The sequence below is a fragment of the Cyphomyrmex costatus genome, unplaced genomic scaffold (assembly GCF_001594065.2).
Source record: "Cyphomyrmex costatus isolate MS0001 unplaced genomic scaffold, Ccosl1.0 scaffold60, whole genome shotgun sequence".
In the NCBI taxonomy this organism is placed as follows: domain Eukaryota; kingdom Metazoa; phylum Arthropoda; class Insecta; order Hymenoptera; family Formicidae; genus Cyphomyrmex; species Cyphomyrmex costatus.
This window is the reverse complement of record NW_017280156.1, coordinates 492057-515666: the sequence shown is the minus strand read 5'-3', so window position 1 is coordinate 515666 and position 23610 is coordinate 492057. Positions and strand designations below refer to the sequence as shown.

The window sequence follows — 23610 nt, the reverse complement described above, 5'->3', positions numbered from 1 at the left end:
CGCGACACAACACAAACAATGCTGCGCCGTGCGCACTGTCAGTCTATGCGCAGAGCGGTCGCGCCGAACAAAGAGACTCCGCTTTCCCCGCTTGCTTTTCCACGACGACGCTTGCTCGTTCGATGGCTCCTCGCCGATGGATAACGGTGCGGAGATGTCGGGATTATTCTGCGTCGGAGCAATTCCGACGACGAATGCTTGGCTTGGACAGCGGCCGAGTAAATGCGTCGGTCGGGGATCTCGCCAGGATATAATTGGATGGAAGGGAAAGGGGGGGGGGACGACGGGCGGACCTGCTCCGCACAGTCCCGTTTTGCGTATCGTACTGACGCAAAGCGTCGCCAGCTGTTTACTGTCGCTCTCCGATCATCACAGCCGAGCACGGCGGACAGAACGTCCGATGCAATGGTGGGGGAAGTGAGTCCAGCAGCTGCCGCGCGACTCGTGGCGCTGGCGTCGCGCGGGGCCAGTGACGGAAATCGATCCTGTGCTCCCGGCTCTTTCGAACGGCGGTATTTCACTTGTCAAATTTTGGGGATGTATTAAGCCTATTTTACAATTGCGTAAGTATAGCTGTAAATGCTTGTGTAGTTGCATCGACCAATCACAGTCGAATATTCTTCCCATATTTGACTACATCTAAACTACAACCACTTACAACTTAGGCAATTGCAAAATGAGCTTCATTAGTTAATTCTTGCAATTGCAACCACTTGTATCAACTAAGCTTACGCAATTGCAGAATGAACTTTATGGAATTATTCGGAAAGGATTCTGATCGGAATTGTTCCATTATTGTTTCGTTTTCCTTAGAAAACACTTGTTCGCACTGCTCGTGTACTTTTTTTACACTCAGCACCTTCTTTTTCTTCAACATCCAAGTACAAAAAATTCTGGGAACTTCATGCAATGCAAACAGATCTCGTGGAATCTAGGAAATAATTAAATAATAATTCCGATTAGAATTCATTTTGAATAATTACATCATACACTTAAATGGTAAAATTGCTGGCAACAAAATTTCCAACTATATAATTTGTTGTTATTCCTAAGTTAATCGTTCTTTTAAAGCGAAAATAAATTAATTATTTCCTCTGCCTATGTCGACAAAATATCGCAACTACCGCTTGATAAATTCATCATCGATTAATCAGAATTTAGTCGCCGTCATCCACTGATGTCTCACTTTGAAAACAAAAACAGGTAAAATAAAAAACACTAATAATGCTGAGAGATTGTGGATACTCTTAACTATGAATGAATTCAAAAACATTAATAATTTATATTAATAACTTAATCGCGGTTATACGTAAGACAGAAAAAGATACAAAAGAGTGAGAAAATATCTGCAGGATTCCTAGTAAAGAACTGGTAAAGAAAACTGGAATAGAATCTGTAATACTTAAATTATTATAAAAATTCTAAAAATAATTTTACGATAGTGTCGCAATCACGTCAGAAATATTATCATAACGGAATCAATCCGCTTTCGTCGACTCTAACTGTGTGATCGTACAATATTAATATTTATTAACACTATTTCTAATATTATATAAAACTGTTGGATACGTTACTTAAGTTTAACCGTTATTGGGCATACACCTGAATACAGCTAGATAATTTATGCAACGTGTGACCCATGTTAAACGTCGGCCCTGTAAAATTGTAAATCAACGATCACGCTCGTGACGTCAACGTGCGCATGCGCCGTTCTCTCGTTGTGAGAATAATGTACACCTGACCTAGTGCACCGATGCTAGCTAATTAAAGAGCGGGATTCGGAAAGTAAATATGTTTATCTTCACAATGTTTTCGAATCGTCATAGTTGCTATCATGTAAACAAGTAATCGGGTAATTTATTTCAATAAATGACATTGTTTTTACACAATTTATACTTAAGGACTTGTTGCTAAATGGAGATTTAAAAGGTCTGGAAACGCACAATTCTACGCACGTCGTTGTGAGTGCCGTAAGCTTTCATTTCAAAAGTCGTAAAGCTCCAAATATGTTTTTTCACAGTCCCTACTGTAAATAATAAACAATAAAATTCATGATATTGTAAAATCTTAATACAGTATAAATCTTAATACAGATAATATTCTGAAATCTGAGGATAAAGAATCCTTTGTCTTCGTCTGTACCTGCGCTGCAACGTTACTCTTATGTACAATCTTCCATCCCATGAAAAATGAACCGAGACCTTCCAAACAAAGGCTCTACTCTTGAAAAATATTAGGTCTGTTCTACAGCTGTACCACATATTTTATGTGAAATTAACTTAAAGTGAAATAGATACATATGTTTAGTATTTGACAAAAGCGAAAAGGAAAATTCTAATGCAATTTTGTGCAGAAAAAGAACACCTTTTGCTTACCAAACGTTATAAAAAAAATATACATTAAAAAAATTAAATTTTTACTAAAAAAAATTAAATTTTAACTAATATTTGTTTGATTAATAAATTAATTTTTTAATCTTAATTTTATTTAATAAAGTAATATTTACTGAGTAAATATTATATGTACTAAAAATACAAACATATACTTATTTGTTATAAAAACTATTAATTTGATTTAACTGTCCTTTCTTTTACAAAGTAAATATTTATCGTAAGTAAATTTAGAGACACATAAGTATATTAAGATTTAATAAATTTTTTTCAGTGCACATATGTTGTACAGATTTTTACACGTGGTAGACTCAAAAATAGGCCCTATTTCGATCACCAGCGGCTATTTTCGAAAAATATTCTGTCCGCCTCCGCGGTTCTCATTCGTGTGCTCGCAAGAGCGAAATTTTATTGAACGCAGGATCCCGTAGCGCAAGATTGCGATCCTGAATAGAACTCCACCGGGAAAATAATGTGGTATATCGCTATTTCGCTCGTTCTCCTTAATATTAAAGTCCCGTAGCGCGTAGCAACGCGCACGATTCGAGCCGACAGTGCTGCTACAGCTGTTCGATCCTTCGGTCGCGCTTGCGCGACCTCGGGATGCGGTCGTCGTTCCTCTTCTCGCACATGCAGTCGCCTAACAACAAAGCGTATTTCCGAGACGAGCGATGAATGGAGGATACGAACGAAACCCCGACACTTTCGAGGAAGCACGTCCAGCGGTGACTCTGCGTCGTGTTTGTTTACCCTCCGCTACGCGATCGATATCCACACTTCCTGTATCCGCTCAGAAATACTCGTCCTCTCTCTTTCTCTCCCCTCTCTGTCTCCTTCTTTTCTCCCTCGCTTTCGCACAGAGATTACAGAGACTCGTGGAAAACACCTAGCTCGATCCGAGAATATCGTTATACTTCCGAAAATAACGCGACTCTCGTAATCGCTTGCGCGAAGTTCGACGACACTTCTCTGCAAAGTAAGATGATCAATATTCGCCTTAAGAAAAGAGACATTTTAAAAAATTTAATATTGATTGTTGTAATTAAATTTTAAGAGATGAACTTTTTCCATAATTATTAATGAAACGGATAAACAATATTATATTATTATATTATTATAAATGACACATTTAATGTATAGTAATACATGAGATTACAACGAAAATTACATCAAATGATCAGATCACATTTTATTTTTTAGAATTGTATTTTTCTACTAAATGCATACTGCATTTTATGAATAATGTTTGAGTTTTTAAATTCTTCACATTTATTATTTTCACAGTTAAAAGAGGAACAATTCGTAATCATGTCCTTAATTTGTGACAAAATTTGGGACGCGTTGTAAAGTGAGACAGAGTTATTTGAGACTATCTCTTAAATTTTAAACGGTTGGTCACCTTACTGTAAATTCTAATCTACAATGTGTTTCCAGTTTCTCGCTACTTACTTTTTATTTCTTGCTTTTCTACCTCTTATTCTGTTTTTTCGTTTTCTTTTTCGCCAGAGCTGAAAATTAACTTGGAAAAAGTCAAGGAACACGTGACGAGAAACACAATTATCGATAAATCGATCGCAAACCGATAGAGGGAAAAAAGTAAGAGGTAAAACGTAAGAAACAAAAAACAAAGAGCGCATTGTAGATTAGTCGTAAGACGAAAGTGAGATTGCTGTGTAAACGACGTTATAAACGAATGCTAAGCGAGAGCAGATTTAGCAACATCTCCGAGCGAAGAGGCAAAAAGCGTAGATGCTGTACGTAATAGATACACGCAGACCAAGGTAATACTTTCGATTTGGCGGTGACGCCAAACGACGTAGTAAGTGAGAAATGGCCACGGTTGGCGTTTTTCCGTATTATTTTTATGATAAGAAGAATTGTCGCGCACCGATCGCACTTTTCAGCTATACTTTCGGGTTATCTCATATTAGTGATTTGACGGGAACTCTTTTTATCTCAAGCCGTACATAAAGTTCGATTTATGTGAAATCCAGTTAAAATCGAACATCATGAAAATCTGTTCCTTTTTGCTAAGCGCAAAGTTAATTAGAGACAATCGAGAGAGTAAAGACATCTCGGCCGGACGCATCGCCAAGTGCCGATCCGAACGGAATTCGGCGATCGCGGCGCACTTGGTGGTTGACTCTACGGATAATTAGAATACAATGAAATGCCTAGACATGCTGAATTTTAATCCGAATGCGTAAGCGCGGCTTACTGCGCCGCGAATAGTTCCAACGCAGTAAAGACCGTTCTTGGCGTCGTAATTGCACGTGCACGTGCCAGTTGATAAGGATGTCGAGCTCATGCTAAATGTGACGTAGCGAGGGAGCTGTAAGTACGTAACAATGTGCAATCATATGTTTCACATGTAGACGAGAGAAAGAGAGAATAATTTCTTTACGGATATAATTCTCGGATATACATCGATTCTCGTTTCTTGAGAAAGTAGAATATATTCTAAAAATGCAAAAGTAATTTGTCGATTTACAAACGCGGATCTGCAGACGCTATCGTAGACGTTAATGTATGTATCTGTAGAAATATTTCGGTGAGATTTGTCGACACAAAGACACACGTAGATTGGATATACAATGATTTCAAGTGATGCAATATAATTGCGCGGCAAGAATCGCCAGTACTTGACGTTTTGATAAAATAATGAGTCAGACTCAGGTACACTCATACCACGACGCATCTTCCGCAGCGTGAGTCTTTCATTGGTCGGCACAGCGTGGCCATATTGTATATGTTCATTAAACTGCTTACACTTTCCAGAATGCTCGTCAGCCGTTATCTTATTGGTTTTTACGTCTGCGCAGCTAGACGCACTATGGCAAAATTGTGAATTCAAATCGGTATATATCGGGTGTCTGACAATTAATGAAAAAGCATTTGCATATAGCGGTAGAATGAGCTAAACCGAGTAGAAAAGTTCTCTATCATTTCTGCGGTCGAACATGCGCTCATTCGGAAATCTTTATTAATTAATATCTCGTTAATTATCTCTCGTGTGCAAGTATAACAGACTAAAGCAAGTCGAAAAGTTCTCTATACCATTTCGCAATTTTCCGCCAACAGTTGGCGGTCGAGCGGAAACGCGTTTATTCGGTGATTTTTAGAAATTAGAATGTCGTTAATTATTGCGAAAATTTTGCAAAATGGTGAAGGACTTTTCTGCTCAATTTAATCTATTCTGCTATCATACGAGGGTTTTTTTTATTAATTTTATCAGGCACACCCTGTGTATCTAAATAGCCGTATATCCCTGATGAAAAAATATAGCTGAAATTATTCTACGTTTTGCAACATTTCAGCGAAATTGCTGAAAATTTGCTGAAATTTCACTGAAAGTGAATTTTTCAGCGAAATTTTTTTACCAGAGATTTAAATTAAGTATGAAAATCGACTCCCCCAGAGACCGTACTAACTTCAATCAATTCGCCCTTAGATGAGACGGGGTCATCGTCAATCGTCAATGATTCTTTCCCCCTCGTAGAAATGTACTCGCGGAAGCGAATTTAGCCACACGAATAAATTTCAATAAGTACTTGGATGTGATAGAAAGATTGAAAAAATATTGAAGATCTCTTTATCTTTTTATCATATCTGGATATCTCGTCCATATGTCTATCCCCTATATATATATGTATACATTCGTTTCCTTATAAGTTTCGCCAGGCCTAGAAACCAGTACATTTAATTAATGCGTGATCTCGTGGCATTCGCGACGCAAAGAACCGGCATGTTTCATCATCCCCGATGAATCTTCACGATTGCAACATTGATAACGTTTGGTAGAAACTCTCGAGTCGAGATATACTATGTAGCAAATATCAACGTTGCCGATGTAATCAAATATTTTATTTAGGCACACATTTACTCACACACAGATAAGTAAATTGATAAAAGAGATATGTGTATAATAATGCTCCTCGAAATCCGAACTCCTTTGATCTAAACGATAAACCAAATGTGCATAATGAAACAAATGTTTACATAGATATAGTAATAAAAGAAGAAAAGGACTGTGTTCCAAGAATCAAGATTAAGGGTCAGACGGGTTTAGTCATAGTGGAACTTAAATATTTGTTTTGACGAGGGCTGACGCCGACGAATAAAAAAGAACTGATGATAACGTTAGTATAGTTCTATATTTCTATAACATAATTATGTGCGAGCGGAACTGAACAAAAACATAATTATTGTCCTAAAGCTGTAACACACAAAGACGTAAGACTTAAATCGTAAGCGAATCAATCAGTCACAGTATAAAAAATGTAAAGCAATAATATAAGCGACAGCAAATTGTTCATTTGCTTTCTTTTGTGTGTCATAGCTTTAATTCATGTCAGATTACTTGTCGTCACAGATTAAAAACTTATGCATCGCAGCTTTTAATTTGTTAATATATTAATTCTTATTAATTCTTTCTCACTTCTTTCAAATATTAAAAATGTTCTCTCTAACACACTTTTATCAATATAACCATAAAATCTTTTTTGTATTTATACGAGTAGCTGTCCTCTTTTTTATAATTCTCGGGGAAATGTTCGGCCTCTGGTGTGTTGTACAACAGGCTCGTCCCCACTCCACGATACATTCTTCGAATAGGAATACTCAGAAAACTGTGCGAGCACGTCCGTGCCTGTTTGAACCTGCATCGTGCCTTCAAACTTTCTGTAGCAAATCCATTTCAATGAATAACGTATTACAGAAGAAAATAATGAATAAACAAACATAAAATAAGATAATGACACTGCTTTTAAAAATATTCTCTCTCTTATTACTTGATATATATTTTATAATATATTTTATAATATATTTAATTACAAATATTTAATTACCTTCTTCAATATAACAGGGGAAATAAAATCATTTTCACGTCAGAAATATACGACCGAGAGATCTTCTATTTATATTAAAAAAATCCAGTACAAAACCAGAAAAGTAATAATGCTAAATACGTTTAATAACGTTATTTCAATCCATATCTGAATGTGTTCTCGGATTAATAATATAGAATAGAACAAAGAGGGAAATATTCCCGAGGATGACTCGTCTTTTGCGATCGTAGAACCAAAGACAAGGAAATCACGAGCGTGCGAAACGTGCGCGCGGAAAAGTCGTGCGATTAATTCGCTCATCGAGAGAAAGGACTATCGAGAGTACCGGTGCGGGAGGAGTGAAGATCAGAGGAGAGAGAGAGAGAGAAGTGGAAAGGTGACAAGAGGAGCGGAGAGGAGGTGGAGTGGGAATGGGAGAGCGTTTTACGTCTTTCCGCGCTCTGCTGTTAGAAATGAAAGCAGCTCTCAGGAACGAACGGGTCTGATGCGATCGCGATATATACGAGGTTTCCTTTAGCTCTATCTTCTTCCCTCCCGCTCCTCGGACGAAGGTCTCAGCTCAGCTCGGTTCAACTGTACGCGCGAATAGCCGGAGAGCCACGCGGGAGGTGCGTGGACAGAGCGAGGTCAGCTCACGCACGTGCACATTGTGCGTGGCGCTTATATTATATATATGTATATTGTACACTATCAACCCGTTCAATCATTGGCGTACGCGTTATTGTATCCGGAAGAGAACTCCGGAATATGCAATTTCTTGGATAAACAGTCGCTTTGAAAGGCTGTTATAGGAACACGAAATTCCAAGTAATCGAATTACTGATGTTGGTTCTCCAACGAATGTGATATAATCAGTTTCCGATTTTATCGCGCACAGTACGATATTCAGCAAGCTGGTATTCAATATGCACGAATTCGAGAATTCAAAAATCGATAGATTCTTCTACATGCAACGCAAAGAGACATAAGTTTATTGTATCAAATTGAAAAAATCATTTTCCTGATTTAATCGAGTCACTGCGGTACCTAAATTCAAACGATTTCGAGGTTCTCGAATCCCGAAAAAATTTTGGTACACTCTTTCAAAATTCAAAAATACGATTTTACAATGACATTACTAGAAACGCTACTTAGTTTTTTGTAAAAATTTGTGACAAAATTGAAGATGAAAATTCGCCTGGGTCTTCAAAGCCCAGATTGGACCATGGAAGGTTAATTTATAAATAATTTTTTTAAAATGTATTTTGATATTAAACGGTATACGCATTTCTATTCTTTAGACTAAAAATGATTGGTAAAAAGTCGACGAGTGGTCGCCTCGCATGGCGTTTCCTCGAGACGAGATACGAAAGCGATCGATACTGCGGTTAATGACCCAGAAAATGCCGGATTATTTTACAATGCAAGGCGCTGTGTTATACGAACGCGGAACGACGCGAATCGATAGATAATGTCTTCATTGCTGCGATGGTATGATGGAAAACAGGACGTGGCCCAACTTTGTGCCTTTTGATTGTTTCGACATATCGTATCATGATGAATATATTTTATTTATCGTCCCGGTCCTTCTTCTGTTCTTTTTTTCCTACCATACCTCTGTTACGCCATTGCACCATAGTGTTATAAGTGAAATCCTATTCTTGTTCGAGTTATCGGCCGCGCCTTTTATCGCTCGTCTGCGTGGTGCCGGTAGTGCGCGGTATTTTAGATCTCTTTTCACACGACGACTACACATACTGGTGAAAGAATCAGGAGAGATAGGAGATAAGAAGTGTCATATACGTAGTCGTAGTGTGTTGCGCGGAACGTACATTGCGCTTGATCCCACTTTCGCATCATGTCTACGTTTCCTCGAATTGCGATTACGGTTTTTGATAACACCCGAATTACTGGACGACCTCGTGGACAAATATTTGAGATTCGTAGCGTGAACAGTTGCGATGATTATCTTAGGTGACCTAAATTCTCAAATTATGTGCGCATTTAAGACAAGATACGAAGCTGCGGCTGAGTCCCGTTTATAATCAGGCCGAACAAAATAAAGAAAAAAGAAACTCAAACGAATCCGAACTCTCTTTATCGATCGCGTATAATTACTGTTTAAAGAGATGAATGCTTTCATATCTTTAAATAGAATTTAGTTTCAATATAAATAGCATTTTTGGAAAACATTAACATTCCAGATCGATCATAAATTTTGAAATGACTCCAGGCAAAAACGGTAATAATCCGCGTTTGCATATATAAACGCAGTTTATTTGAGCTTGTCAGTTGCGTTCTAACAAATCTTAGACCGGATGGTCGTGTCTGCGTATACGAGAACTGGTAAACGAATATATCGCCTAAAATTAGAAATGTTACGTAGACGTCTGAGCTAAAACGACGTCGCAACGACGAGTTAAAGGACGAACCGATCAAAGTACGTGTCTCTTCCAGCCTCGTCGCAACCGTTGCGCTCTTAGTCGATGAGGATTGCAACACCTGTTCTTGTTTAACGGTTAAAGAGTATATTGCGTTTCGGCATTATCACCTGCTCGCCGAGCATAAAGCAGCCAACTTGAGGAAAGATTGATTCCCGAACTGCAAACGTGAGATTGCAAACGCTCGGCTTCTTTGTCAGTTTAACTTCTGTGCCGCGGGCCGACTCTAAAAATAAATCATCTTTTCACTCTGGCTTAAGTTCCAGAGGTTTAAAGAATATAAGGTTGAGTTTAGACACGCTGACTTCTAGAAATGTTGAGAAGAATCGATAGTTATTGGTATGCGGTAACCATATACATATGATTACCATATTGAATTCAGTTGCATGTAAAATCTGTTAACAGAGGCTCGCTACAAATGCTTCGAAACATTTTTAACACCAAGACAGTATACCTAAATTAGTTTCAGTTCATCAAATCTATTTGAATACAAACGGGATCTCCTCAATGTATCCGCGATTATCATGAATTCTAATTGCGTTTTCCTATGATTTGAACTTTTGAACCACGATTTGAAAAGAATGCATTAAATAAAAGTCTCGATCGCTGATTATGCTCGCAGTCGATGATGTTAATACTATTCATTGAAACTATCTTTCGCTCGACGAACGATCACGTTTCGCCTGATACTCGTTGACTCGGATGACGTTGACACCGGTAATAGACAGCGCGTATTACAGACGCAGTCTCGCTCGATGTGTGACGCAACAGCACAATCGCGCAAAAAGCGACGACATGTGCATGCTCACGCAGTGGAAGGATGCACTGCCGATTTACTTTCAATTTTGCCGTGCCGATCCTCGTGACTGACTCGGTTTTAACCAGCACGGAAAACGTTTCCGCTTTCGAGGCCGTTCCCTGAGACGTCTCAATGTGTTAGCGATGTGAATTCCTTGTAATTCTCCGGAAGTCGTCTCTCTTCAGTTGTTTCTCAAACGAGAAAATTATGCTGCTACCGTAAGCATTTTTAATTGCAGCATTTATTTACTGGCCGACAACACGATGACGTTCATACTGCAATTAAGTATCACCTTAAAGTCACAACAATCTGTTTGCGTTCTCCGACTGGCTTCGGTAAAACTACGCAGATCCGAAGTTCTCTCGATTCGTCGGTTTGTCAACAACCGTGCGAGAAAACATTTACCTTAACGAACATGATTCGAACACTGTGCATGTTTACCACGTAAATCACCGTTCGGTTTCGTTGAGAAGATTTTCACCCGTGCTTCGGAAAGAAAGTATGCGTGCGTACACGCGTGTCTACGTGTGCGTCTAAACATGTTATACGCGTAAGAATAATGGAAAGTACCATTCTGTGTGTTCTCGATCCTTTGGTTACACGATAAATCACTGCGGCAATTAAGTCGCCGCTCTTACTCGCGTCCTTTTGCTTTTACGACATGGATGACAATCATTCGGGCAAACGAAGTATCGTGATATCAATTACCAGAGACGTTTGTCTGTTATGATACAAGTTTATTGAATCACTGTTTGCGCAAATTAACAATGGCAATGGGCCTCAGGTTCCATTATCGCATATTTTCGCAAAGTACCAAAATTTCTCCCACGTTCATATTTTGTTTTCAATATTCGTGTAATTTTCTTTTTTTTTTTTTTTTCAATAGGATGGTAACATGATAATAACAATAATAATGACAATAATAATCCAAATAATAATTAATAATAATATAATAATAATAATAATGATAATAATATACAATAATAACGGGATATGCGAGCTAATTATAATAGTCAAGAGATATAACAAGTAAAATATACATATGCTCTTATGTACCCAGCAAACGAGAATGAATTAAAATGGATTGGACATTTTGTCTATTCGAATGCGTATTTTAAACGGTGAAAACTTTTTTTTTTATTCAATTGGATTCAATTGGATTCAATTAGATTCAATTGGATGCAATTGGATTGAAAAATGACGTTTTCTATTCAAAATTTTGAATTGAACAATATTCACGATGTACTGAAAAAACTGATATTATTTTTAGATTGAGGCATACAGATATGTTCCGTACAATTTCTATAAATGAATAAAAATTTATTCAGGATTGAAAAAGATTCATTTTAATATTCATGAATCCGTGTATTTCTGAAAATCTGAATCCATTTTAATTGATTTCAATCCATTTGCTGGGTATGTATACGTGATCATAATATATGCATATTATGATATCGTACCGTAAATTGCGAAATAAATTTTCCCATTCGATAAATAAAACAATACGAATCGCGTAAATTTCCTTTGATTAAGTGATATGATTTGTTCGGTGACAAAAATTACCCTCGCCTCGCTCCTTTCTCGACTCCAATCACCCCTTGTTCCCAATGGATGTTTTCCCCCAACGTTCAATATCAAATCTTTTCTAGTTTCTCTCCAGTTACTAACTAACTAATAAATTTTATATATATAATAGCAATATATATACAATGCATGACCCGCAACGGCGAATGTGCGTAATAGGTAGAGTATCTATTATGCGAATGCACCTCGTGACAAAAAGCCAATCGGTCCTTCTCTTCTAGACTGGATTATTTCGTGTTGCCTATGCGTTTTCTTTCGGTCCGTTTTGTCTACCTGACCCTATTTTTCTTAAAAAATGTTTCGCTCGTCTTTTATGCTGGTTTTACTTTTGACATTTCTGTTCGATATTTCTCTCACAATCAGTTTACCGCTCTCTTTTATTATTGAATATTATAAAAAAAAATTATTTAATAACAAATCAACCACGTTACTGTCAGACACAAACGTGCATCGTGAGATAAGCGCCAGACGTAAACCCAGCATTACAAATTTTGTAATCTTGTAAATGAGAAATCGTTCGATTTGCCCAGCGAAATAGCAGACAAGAATAATTTCCTTCTTTTGTGCTGTTTGTAATTTCAATATATGGACAACGTCGAAAATATCATCCCGCTGTATCTCGATCGAACGCTTTATACTTTATATCAACTTCGGAGCCACGTATTTGCGCTTAAACCAAGATTTTCGGATTCGGAGTATAATTTGAACGCGAATGCATATGTCGCTGATGAAATTCGCGCCAAAAACTCGCAGAAGTACACTGGCTACGTCATTGGCACTGTCAAAGCAGAGGAATAAGAGAGAAGCTTAGTTTCGCTATGAACAAAAGCGAGATCCTTCGAGTTAAAAGGCGACCTCGACTTTCGACGGTCCTCGCTTTCCGGCCAAATTGTATCCGAGATCGCGCGAGAACGGTATCGCGTAGTGTGTGTGTGTGTGTGTGTGTGTGTGTGTGTGTGTGTGTGTGTGTGTGTGAACAAAGTCTGCAATCGCAATCGGCGTTTACACGATTATTTACAAATTTACCTAGAGATATACAAGCTATGCCCTCGAGGCTAGAAAAAAATACGGTCGCTCGAGCGCAGGAAGGCCGATCGTCGATCTATCGTGAAATCATGAGGTGAAGGAATACGAGAGATAACTCTCGCGATTTGTGCGTTTTCGCGAAATACGAGATAAACGTCAGTGAACCGGCGATATCGTGGATCAAAGAGCGTTTGATACTAGTTTTACGTCTCGAATAAGTCACGGGATGATTATCTTCTTCCGCGAGACGTTCGCGAGATATCATCGAAAATCGTGTTCAATTTGCTTCTAATTTTGATGCCCGACAGACACTAATCGATAAAAATCACTTGTATGTACAGAGATCGCGATTTTGCGTCTCGGTGAATGATGTTATCGCGATAGCGTGCGCGCGATTGTTACGATGAATCATCCGCATATTCAGCTCCAATATTTTTCTTAGACGTAGAACGTAAAAAGCGTTTCGGAGTAAACAACGTGAATTCTTCGCGTCGACGAAAAACAAGCGCGCGTCGATCTTCGATCTCTCACCGAAAGCTAAGGACGGAAGCACAGAGTTTTGCATAACGCATAACGCATAATATGTATAAGAAAATGAATCAGTCAAAGTCCTTCATTTCCTTCCTCTCCAAGAAATGAAAGACTTTGATTGGTTTTCTTATGCTTCGCATGCATTGCGCTTTACGTCAAAGGTCTGCGGCGCTTCGGCCTTCATTCATATACGTAGCGAAAACGTTTCTCTCAACTTGTGCGCGCAGAGGTTCGCACATTTCGCTATCGGGGAACTTTGGTAATTCTAGACAAGATACCGCTCGATGAGCTCGAATCTCAGCCATCGATATTCTCAACGATAGTAATTGTAACTATAATCCCGCAGGGCTCGTAAAAGTTCGACGACTATAACAACACTTTCTATGTTTCGTCTGTTTATAATAAACTTACGCCTTAATTTACCGTAATCGTTGTGGAACGCTATAAATGCTCGGATGCGCGTTAACGAATCTTTACGCGTACGGCACCACGGCTACAATTACGATCATTGCTAAGTAATAATCGCTACTTTTAAGGAAATAGCCGTAAGTACGATTCGAAGATAATTCGATCTGAGTACCGCTTCAAATCCAACAGCGCCAGCTTTTATTAAAAGTGATCGGTAAGCGGCTGACTCGTCGATTAAAAAGTCGATTGTGTACAATTCGATCGTCGCTATTGCTGCGCTCGAGCCGATCGTCAGAAAAGAGAAAATTATGACTAGAGAAGAAGATTCGTATGTCGGATACGATCGATCGGTGTCCCGCCCGAAAGGGCTCAACCTACTCTTACAAGTAGCGTTATTAAAGTATTTGGTGTAAAAATAGGTATGATACACAGGCGTCGGGAGTGCACAGCGCGCCTCCCGCGTTTCCAAAAAGACTCGTCGATGTTTCCCTCTCGCGCAAACGACAAACTGCGCTTGGGAGTTCCATCGCTTTTTTTTTTCTCAAAAATTTTTGCCCAATAAATATTAGTCTGTCAATCAAAAAGGATCTAAGCGACAAATGTCGAAAAAACGCTTTATCAGAAAATCCTTGTCATACACAAGTATTTTTAGAGAGTTTAAAAAAGACCTTCAAGAATGCAATTCGTTATTTAAATTCTTTCAAATTACTGTTACTCTCTTTCCTTCTCACTTTTTTTTTTTTTTTTGAAGCTTAAGTCCTTTTCAATTTACAATATTCAAAGGCAAATCCATTTTAAATCCCCTCGAGAATACCTAGGAGATACTTTCTCGTTTCAATGCTGCTCCCTCTATTTACTCGTCTACTTAGATTTTTCGCAATCGCTCGAAATTCGACTACGGTCGCCTTCGCGCGACAAAATCTCCGCCGAGATTGATCCTCTTCGAGTTCCCTTTTCGTCGGTCCCGATCCAAAGATTCCCTCTTTCAACGTAGCGCCCGCAGCGCGTAAGACTGAATGAATCGCTGGTGAAAGCCATTCCCGGCGATTCTTGGTGCGGCCACACTGCCGTTTTCCTTCGAAATTCTGGCTCGGTGACGACTCAAAGCGTCGCGGCGCCACCGGGTCTCAGGTCACGTCCACGTTCACGAGTCCGTGAACCCGATCGTCGGCTGGCTGCTACGTCAGCAGTTTGAAGAACATCAAAGCTAGGGATATGTTGATGAAGAGCACCAGCATCACGAGCTGCTGGCGGGAGAACCAGTCCTGAAACAATATCGGATATTACATTATTGTTTCTCTTATAGCTTCGCCGCGTCACGGCGTCGTCGCCGCTTGGAATCGGAGCCAAGAATTTAACGAGGATTCATATCGAATGATTTATATCGACATTACATCAATAAAATTGTCTCCGCACGCGTAACGTAACGCAGCTGTCGCTGTGTTTCCATTACTCCGTGTTTGTAATCTTAAGTGACCCCACACGATCAATAATATTGATCGGTGACATTGAATCAGTAATGCTGATGACAATAAGCACTAATATATTTCTAGTATTTTTACAACCTTACATGTTCAGTATTATTGACAATTTATTTTACTTTAGTTTTACGTTTATTGTATTATCTATTGCATATTGATGCTCAAGAATCAAAATCTAAATCATCGTCGGTATTCTACGTCAATCCATCGATATTATCATATACGATTAATAGTGTTATCAGTATTAACTTTTATGCGTCGTCTATAATATGCGAAATAAGTTTAGTATAAGAAATTGACCAATCACAGTCAAATATGAGAAGAATAATCGACTATGATTGGTCAATTTCTTATATGAAGTGTCTACGACTTCTATTGTAGACCCCACGTTATTCTCGCTTCTTACTGCATGTATTGTAAACTACGCATTGTCGGCCATCTACGATGGGAGTAATATTGTGCAGTAAAGAGTAAGCTGTAAGAAATTGACCAATCATAGTCGATTATTCTTCTTACTTCAATAGTAATTGGTAGATTTCTCACGGTTTGCCACTTACAACACAATGTTACTCTTATTGTAGATGATCCTTTATGCCTGTTCTACAATAGCTGTAAGTGTAGTTGTAAGTGGTTTTAGTTGTAAGAACTAACAATTACAGTCGAATATTCTCCTCATATTCCACTTGATTTGATCAATTCTTACAACTACACTTACGGCTATTGTAAAATAAGCATGAAATATTTCATTCATCGTCTTGAGATCCAGGCACGAGAGTAATTTCATTCGGTTTACTCGCTACTCGCGATTGCGAAACCGGATCAAGCGGATTTCGAGAACCGCGCGAGAACCTTACTATAGAATCATCGCGTTTCTGCGTGGTGCGTTATATTTTTGCGTAGCAAGTCGAGACGTACAGGACCGAGCCGAAATAAACCGTAACACTCTGCCAAGTGTCGCTCCGTGTTTTCTCTAGTAACGGCGCGTTGATGCTGCGCCATTGTCAACATCGAATAGTTTCGGCGGTCAGGTAGAAACACGGAGGATACTCACTTTAACCTGCGGACTGACCAGGTACAAAAGCGGGTTTGCTCTAAGCCTCTCGCTCTCGTCGACTTGCCTGCGGATCTCCTCTCTTCTCATACTACTCAGAATACTGACTTCTTCCCTCGACAGTGGTGCGGTTGCCGTGAGGTGGATCGGCTGCGCCACGTCCGGCAGTGACTTCTTTCGTTGAAGGGGCATTGCCGCTACCGGCATCGCCTGCACGAAGGAAATAAACGAGAAACAAAAAGAGAGATGGGCCTCGAGCGACGGACGCGAATTACTTATCGACACTATGTACATTGCCGTAACGTCTTATGTTATAGTAAAAAGAACTTGTCTTATACAGCATCAAACGGGTATACAATGGAAAGAGCAAAACGAAGTTATTGTCAAGCATTAGCAATTGTATACTTCTGAATATACTTCTTACAGGGAATAACGTTAAGTTCATAACTAGGTGAGGTGTAACGTATTGGTTATATTTTAATTAAACATCTATTGTTAATAAAGTACAACGGTTTAAGAATCGGTTTCGTGAATATATTAATTTCAAAATTTAATTTACACCTTTTCGCATCGTCTATAAATTATTTTTAACTCTTAAATACGCGTTGCCAAGAATGTCGTTCGTATCTCTACGAAATTGATGAAGTTACGAGCATTCGATCGAGAATCAAGCAAGCAACTAGCAAAGCGGAAATTCTATGTGTAGAACTTTATTTTTATATAAAGATTTTTTTTTAAAATTCGCAATAATTGCTTATTTTTTACACTCGAAAAGATGAGAAAACTCTTTTAAGCGAAATTCTGCTCTATTCTGTTTAAGATTATTAACATATTTTCATTGTATTTATTGAAGCTTTTGTTTTATATCAGAGCTGTAAACGCATAAACCGGTGTTTCTTTTGTTCGAATTTCTGTTTGCTCGCTTGCGTGACATGAAAAGTTAGACAGCTCTGTTTCATATCGGTCGTGAAACTACTATTGAATTTTTAACTATTGACTATCCAGACAATTGAATTTTTTGTTCAATCTTTTACATACAGTCAATCACAGTATTAGTCACTGGATTATATTATTACGACTCGTTAATTAATTTGGATTTGATTCTATAGTCCTAGCAGCGTTCTTCACGAAACCGATTCAAAATTGTGTTAGAGCAACGAATTCCCGTAATTACGTATTTTATTAATTCAGCATTTCATGCGAACGCAACGGGTGGCGAGGAGAAAGATAGAGTACGAGCGGAAGGGAGGGTCTTTGGAGCCGTTCCAAACCTAAGAGAGAGACAAGGTTTTCTCGAGCACTGTGAGTGAGGTACAAGGGCCGAGGGGTCTAAACCCAAAACGATTCGTCGTGTTGACCTTCACATTCTTATTGTACGACTAAATAAACTGTTCAGAGATCACAGTTTTTCCAAGGAAAAACTATATACCTGTTAATATATCTGAGATTTTGAGCAAAAAAGTAAAATAACGTAAAATATAATTTGAATTACAACCGAGAACTCCCTTTTTATACGAAAATTTATTCGTATTATTGTTATAAAAGAAAATGCCATACGCGTAGCGTGATGTTCTGAACATTATGTGAAAAATTTTAGCCAATAAATTCTAAATGTCGCATAATGATATACGTTTTACTTCTTGTCGCAATAATATATATGTAGATAATTTATACAAGATGTTAAGAATCAAAGATTTATCGTTAGAGAGCACGAATTGACTTAATAAGTGTAATACAAAATTTTCAATTTTATCATACATTGCATAGAATGGTACTGAGATTTATACAATTTTTTTTTCTACAAATCGATTCTAGTCATTTTTTACTCAGAGATTATTCAGTATCTGCGCTCTTTAAGTCTTGAATCTTGTTTTTTAACACCCTGTATAAGTCATGCATATTAAATTGCGACGTTGCGAAACGCCTCTTGCCTCGCATTGAATATTTTCGCATATCGCATGTCCTTATCTCTTGCAATCTTCTTAAATAAGAACAGCAGTTAAATAAGGCCACGCGTTTTTTTTTCTATACGCTATATATTTATGCAATCTATTGTGTTTGCTGACTGTACTCGTTTATTACGACGATGTTCTACCTCCACCCTTCTACACTTCATCGAGCGTGCTTCGTTGCCGCTAAGCACGGCTGATTCCACCCCTAATGATCGCGCGAGCAAACAACGTTTCTCCCCGTTTGTTATCTATTGCGCTGTTTTTTTTTCTCTCATCTTCGTCCCGTAATTTCTAGCGTCTCGAAGAAAATTCCAGAGAAAATTCTTTGCCCACCCTGCATGAACTCTTACGCACTGCTTGGCTTTTGTTATGAAAATGTTAGAAGGTGACAAATGTTCGCTTCGCGTACCTCCACAGGAGGTGCTACGATCCAGGACTCCGAGGCCCGCCTGGCCATCAGAGCGGGGCTGCATAGCAACGCTTCCTCCTCCTCGTCCGTCTCGATCCAAAACATCTCTGTTCTCACGATGATTCGTGGGCACCCTCAGAAAATACATGAAAATCTTTCGAGTTCTTAACCACCCGCGAAGAAGATCATTCTCGTTCGCTTGGCTCAACTTTCTTTATTTTTTTTTTTAATTGCACTTTCGTCCTGTACTTGATGATTTCATAAAATTTTCTTTAAAATCTGTAATGAACTTGCAGCCCTTGATATTGGTATGTACAGTTTTCTTCAATTATCGGATTTGTGATTATCGGTCGATATTATCTTGTCACTTTTATGCATCGATGACGAAACCAAGCGAACACTGTTCTCTTCGAATCTACATTAAATTCGAAAGATCATTTCGGAAGCAATAATCGAGCCAGCTGGCGCTTCCGTTCACACCGGGCTTCCTTTATCTTTCTCTCTTTCTCGAGCGGAAATGTCTTTTGAAACTGCACATGCATTCGAGGATGAAACCCGTTCGCTTATCTTTCAGCCATATTTCGACGATTTCCGGGCACGAAAGGGGGCGAATCGAAGTGTAAATTACGGATTCGCAGCCTCTTGGTAAGGAAGCCGGGCCGCAGACTGAACGGCCCTGGCTAGCACGACCGAAATAGAGCGATGCCCCACTATCTTTGAAATAACTTTGCCGAGCGTCGCGACGCCCGTGGAGATCTGCGTCGAGACGCTGCCAAAACCCTGTCGATTCTGCTGATTTACGAGGTTTATAACGGCGAATATGGCGTGAGGAGAAAAGATCATGCTCCAATCTCAAAATTCGACTCGCTACTTTTGATTCACTTGACGTTTGCAAATTACTTCTCCCGAAAAATCTCTCCGACAAATCTTCAATTTTCCTCAAATCTTCGAAATAGCTAAAGTTATTTTCAAATTTAAATTACTAAAACATTAGGAAAAAAAAGAGAATTCAAAATTTAAATTACAAATTTTATCGTACCACCGTGAGACAGTCTTACGCAAATCAAGTCCAGACTCGAATTATTTGACTCATGCGTTTGGCATGCGAATATATATACAGCGAGGATTTCGGGATTTTCGCGCGCCAAGAAAACGTCAGTCCCACTTATTTGCAATTTCTTTGTCTGTCATTTATCGCGTTGCGCAGTCTGTCCGTTGTTGCAGATTAGTTAATCGTATCCGGCAAAGTAATTCGACTGGCATGGTGCAACGATTTAATTTGCTTCGCTAATGGCGCGATTACCTCGAGGCAGTTCCCTTATCGAATCGATTGTTTAATTCCGATTTAATTAAATGCATGACGCTAATGACATAATATTTTTTTCACGATGGCAATTATATTCACGTCGATACAAATTTATCTGTTCTCAATCGGATTAGCACAACAATAAATAATGGTGAATAATGAGCGGTTTGTTACACTTGTCACGAAAAAGAAAACGTTAATATTCCGTAACTTTTGGAGCTTCCGTATTTCTGCACGTTGTACGATTATATCTCAAACGAAACTTGACAAATTATAAGAAATGATAATGATAAAATTAATATTAAAACCGGAACTTCCATGGCCTCGTTCACGAACTGTATACAATCGCGCAGCCTTCATTGTTTGCGATCTTCTTCCGTGAATCTACATATTGCCCACAATTTCCATAGACTCGTTTGAATATTACGATTGCTCAATTGAATCTTAGAATATTAACATCTTATTATGTAAAACACACATACTGCAGCCATTAATCATATTTTCAATACCCTATTCGATATCGATTTTTTGTCACGGCGAATACGCTAATACAATACCTCTGTTAGCATTTCTGAAAAAAAATAGACAATAGAGGCAGTAAGAAGTCCGATTTACGCGATTTACTCTCTTTAATCTGTCATTATAACAACAGCTTACACATGATATACACAAAATACATTCAGTACATCGAATGCAACGTCGTTGTTTGGTGAACGAAAATCGGTACAATTCCTACATTAAGATCGACTTTCTCGTGGAATGTAATCTGGAAATTTACCGAATATGCATATTATCTATTTCGATCCTTGTCTGATCTTCTACATCTACATGAGCTACGTATCTACAAATAATTGTGCGTCACGCTATAAACAAGAACGTGATTATATCTGATTTGTTAAATATCTAGAAAAGCTTTTGTAAAGTCGGAAACAGAACAACGCTTATATCGCAAGGTTGGCACTTGAGTGCGAGATTAAGAAAAGTACTATTTTCAACGTTGACGAAATGTCGATGCTTCCCTCGTGCTTACTTCTTTCCGAACAGTCGATACTGTACTTGAAGTTCGTCATATAAGCGAGTAACTTGTGAACACATCGGTAGATTAACAGCTTAAGTCAGAATTCAAGTGTTTTGTTTGGGAATGTTACATTCCAAGTTGCACTTGTACATCATTGTTGCATTTTATGCGGACCCGCATAAATCGTAAAAGCTCTTCCTCGCTATAACACTCTTTGTTTTTGTGCAACCATCGTTATTGTCGAAACCATGATTTGTGACTTAAGGTGTTAACGCAGATATATTAAATATCATTAAATCTCGGCCCTGTATGAAAATATAGTGAGTATTCTTTCATAGTTTAATTAAAATCCTCAGAGTAATATCTTGTTTGTGCGATCAATATAATTTCTATCAATTAGAATTTTATATATTCCGATTATATAGACCATTTAAGAATTAGGCTCACAGTTACAGGTATCATTGGCAAATTCGATCGTTAAAGGTCTGCTCTTAATCTTATTATCATACATAATTTCGCCATACCATCTGCTCGTAAATTCGAATATTAGCCTTATTTACATGGAACATATTCAACCTGGACGTCTTGCTGTATAAAGAATCATTAGCGTATATAAATGTATTTGACACAGACGGTTCTAAAACTCGCGTTTCCAATTCCCTCTTTCTTCTCAAAAGCGCGTTTCACATTTCTCAATACATATACATAAAATAAACTTTCGCACATATCTTTTCCTTCGCGTTAACAGTGGGCAGCAAATTATTCTACGCGATGATTCTTATGCGTGCGCGATGTGCGTGAAACAGGTAACGTACTACAATGTAACGTCCGTAAATATATATATGTATATCGGCAACAGCGACTAACATCGTAAATTTAATTAGACTCCTGCGTGCTTAAGGCTCGTTTCGTATCGAACGTCTCCCCCACGATTTACTTTCATTTTCAACAAATTCCTATCTGTGCACACACGGCGCCGAATGTGTAAACTCGAATTCACGACAAGCATGCGTTAGAAAAAGAACGTTTCCAACCAGAAAACAGAAAAAAGAAACGGCGTGGAGGTGGTAGATATAAAGATGAGTCTCTCGTAAAGCTCGTACGTTTGCGAAGTAATAATAATTAGTGGTTACCCTCTCTGTGTGATAGCAATACTAATATTTGATAAGTCGAATGAAAAACCATTTGGGTGGTGAGCTTGAACACAGCATAGCGAAATTCAACTAGAGCGTATCTGAGAGTACAGATTGAGCGGTATCGATCGGTCGAGTAATCTAGGCGAATAATCTAGGAGAGGTGGCTAGCGAGAGGGCACGGAAGAAGGGTCGAAAAAGACTTAAAAATATGGTTAAAGAGGGTTAAAATAGAATGGAAGAGTAAAAATATGGTCCCCGCCTCCACGCCGCGCGCTAAGCTTACCTTCCGAAGTCCGTTAATTAGCGGTTATAATAGACGTGATAAGCGTGCGCTCGCTTTAGCTCAACTCCGCGCACAAGTTTATAACATTCGTATATGTGCGCATACAATTAACGCAGATTGCCTAATGCTTAATTCGAGTAGCTATTCGCAAAAAAAAGAGAGAAAAAACGGAATGTCACATATAATGTAGAAGAATTGTGCGCGAACAAGGATTCGTGTTTCATCTTTTTCCGTCGTTTTACAAAGTGGAGAGCCAACTTGTAAGTATATTACTTCGTTTCAGCGTAATCTTTTCTGTGCGAATATCTATATATATACATATATCGTACATATATCGTACACAGACACTTTCGTTTATGCTTGTAAATTTAGTTTATACACTCGCGTTTTATATATCTGCGCGAATTAATAATCTTATTCGACCATATAGTGTACCGAGCGGAAAAGAATAAAAATCGGAGGGCATTTAGTTGCTTCTTCTCTCTTGCTGAAAGGAACTGTACATAGTGTTACATTTATTGTTCGTTGAACTGGTCCGTCGGCGATCTCGCATGTTACCCAATGGGCATAATAGATCGTATCTCGAATTGATATAATGAGGCGACGTCGTCGTTGCCAATTCACGTTTTCAAGCGCGGTTTGCGAAATCCGCTAATCCTCTTTAGCGTATAATTCCGTTTCTCAATAGCGTTTCCTAACGACAGCAATCTTCTTTCATGACCAAGACGAAACACGATCTAGGATACCTCGGAAATATTTAAGCTCTATCATTTCTTGTCGACTATACGTTTTGATCGTCACTTATTTAATCCTGAAATAAATTCACGCTCCCTTTATCGTTTATCGGCTCCAGCGGATTAAACGGGACATGCTATATCTTTCTCCAATTCGTTGCGCAATATTAATAAAGCGAAGTATTAATCGTTATTACCAAACGCTGATACGAAACGGATTTATTCCAGGATTAAT

General features: G+C 38.5%; 1 protein-coding gene across 1 annotated transcript; it reads right to left on the bottom strand.

The window, feature by feature from the left end:
* Nucleotides 1-14725: 14725 nt before the first annotated feature.
* On the bottom strand, nucleotides 14726-19466 carry LOC108779569 (uncharacterized). Its single transcript, XM_018547001.1, has 4 exons — nucleotides 18895-19466; nucleotides 17529-17534; nucleotides 16538-16734; nucleotides 14726-15270 (listed from the first exon to the last, which is right to left on the bottom strand). The coding sequence occupies exons 1-4, from the start codon at nucleotides 19001-19003 to the stop codon at nucleotides 15184-15186; spliced, it is 399 nt and encodes a 132-aa protein (XP_018402503.1). The 5' UTR covers nucleotides 19004-19466; the 3' UTR covers nucleotides 14726-15183.
* Between the last annotated feature and the right edge of the window lie 4144 nt (nucleotides 19467-23610).

What these genes read in the sequence shown, in the direction of transcription:
- LOC108779569 (XM_018547001.1), bottom strand. Translation starts at nt 19,003, where the DNA reads ATGTTTTGGATCGAGACGGACGAGGAGGAGGAAGCGTTGCTATGCAGC. An exon ending in TGGTCAGTCCGCAGGTTAAA is followed by an intron (nt 15,271 to 16,537) that starts GTGAGTATCCTC and finishes ATATTGTTTCAG; the next exon opens with GACTGGTTCTCCCGCCAGCA.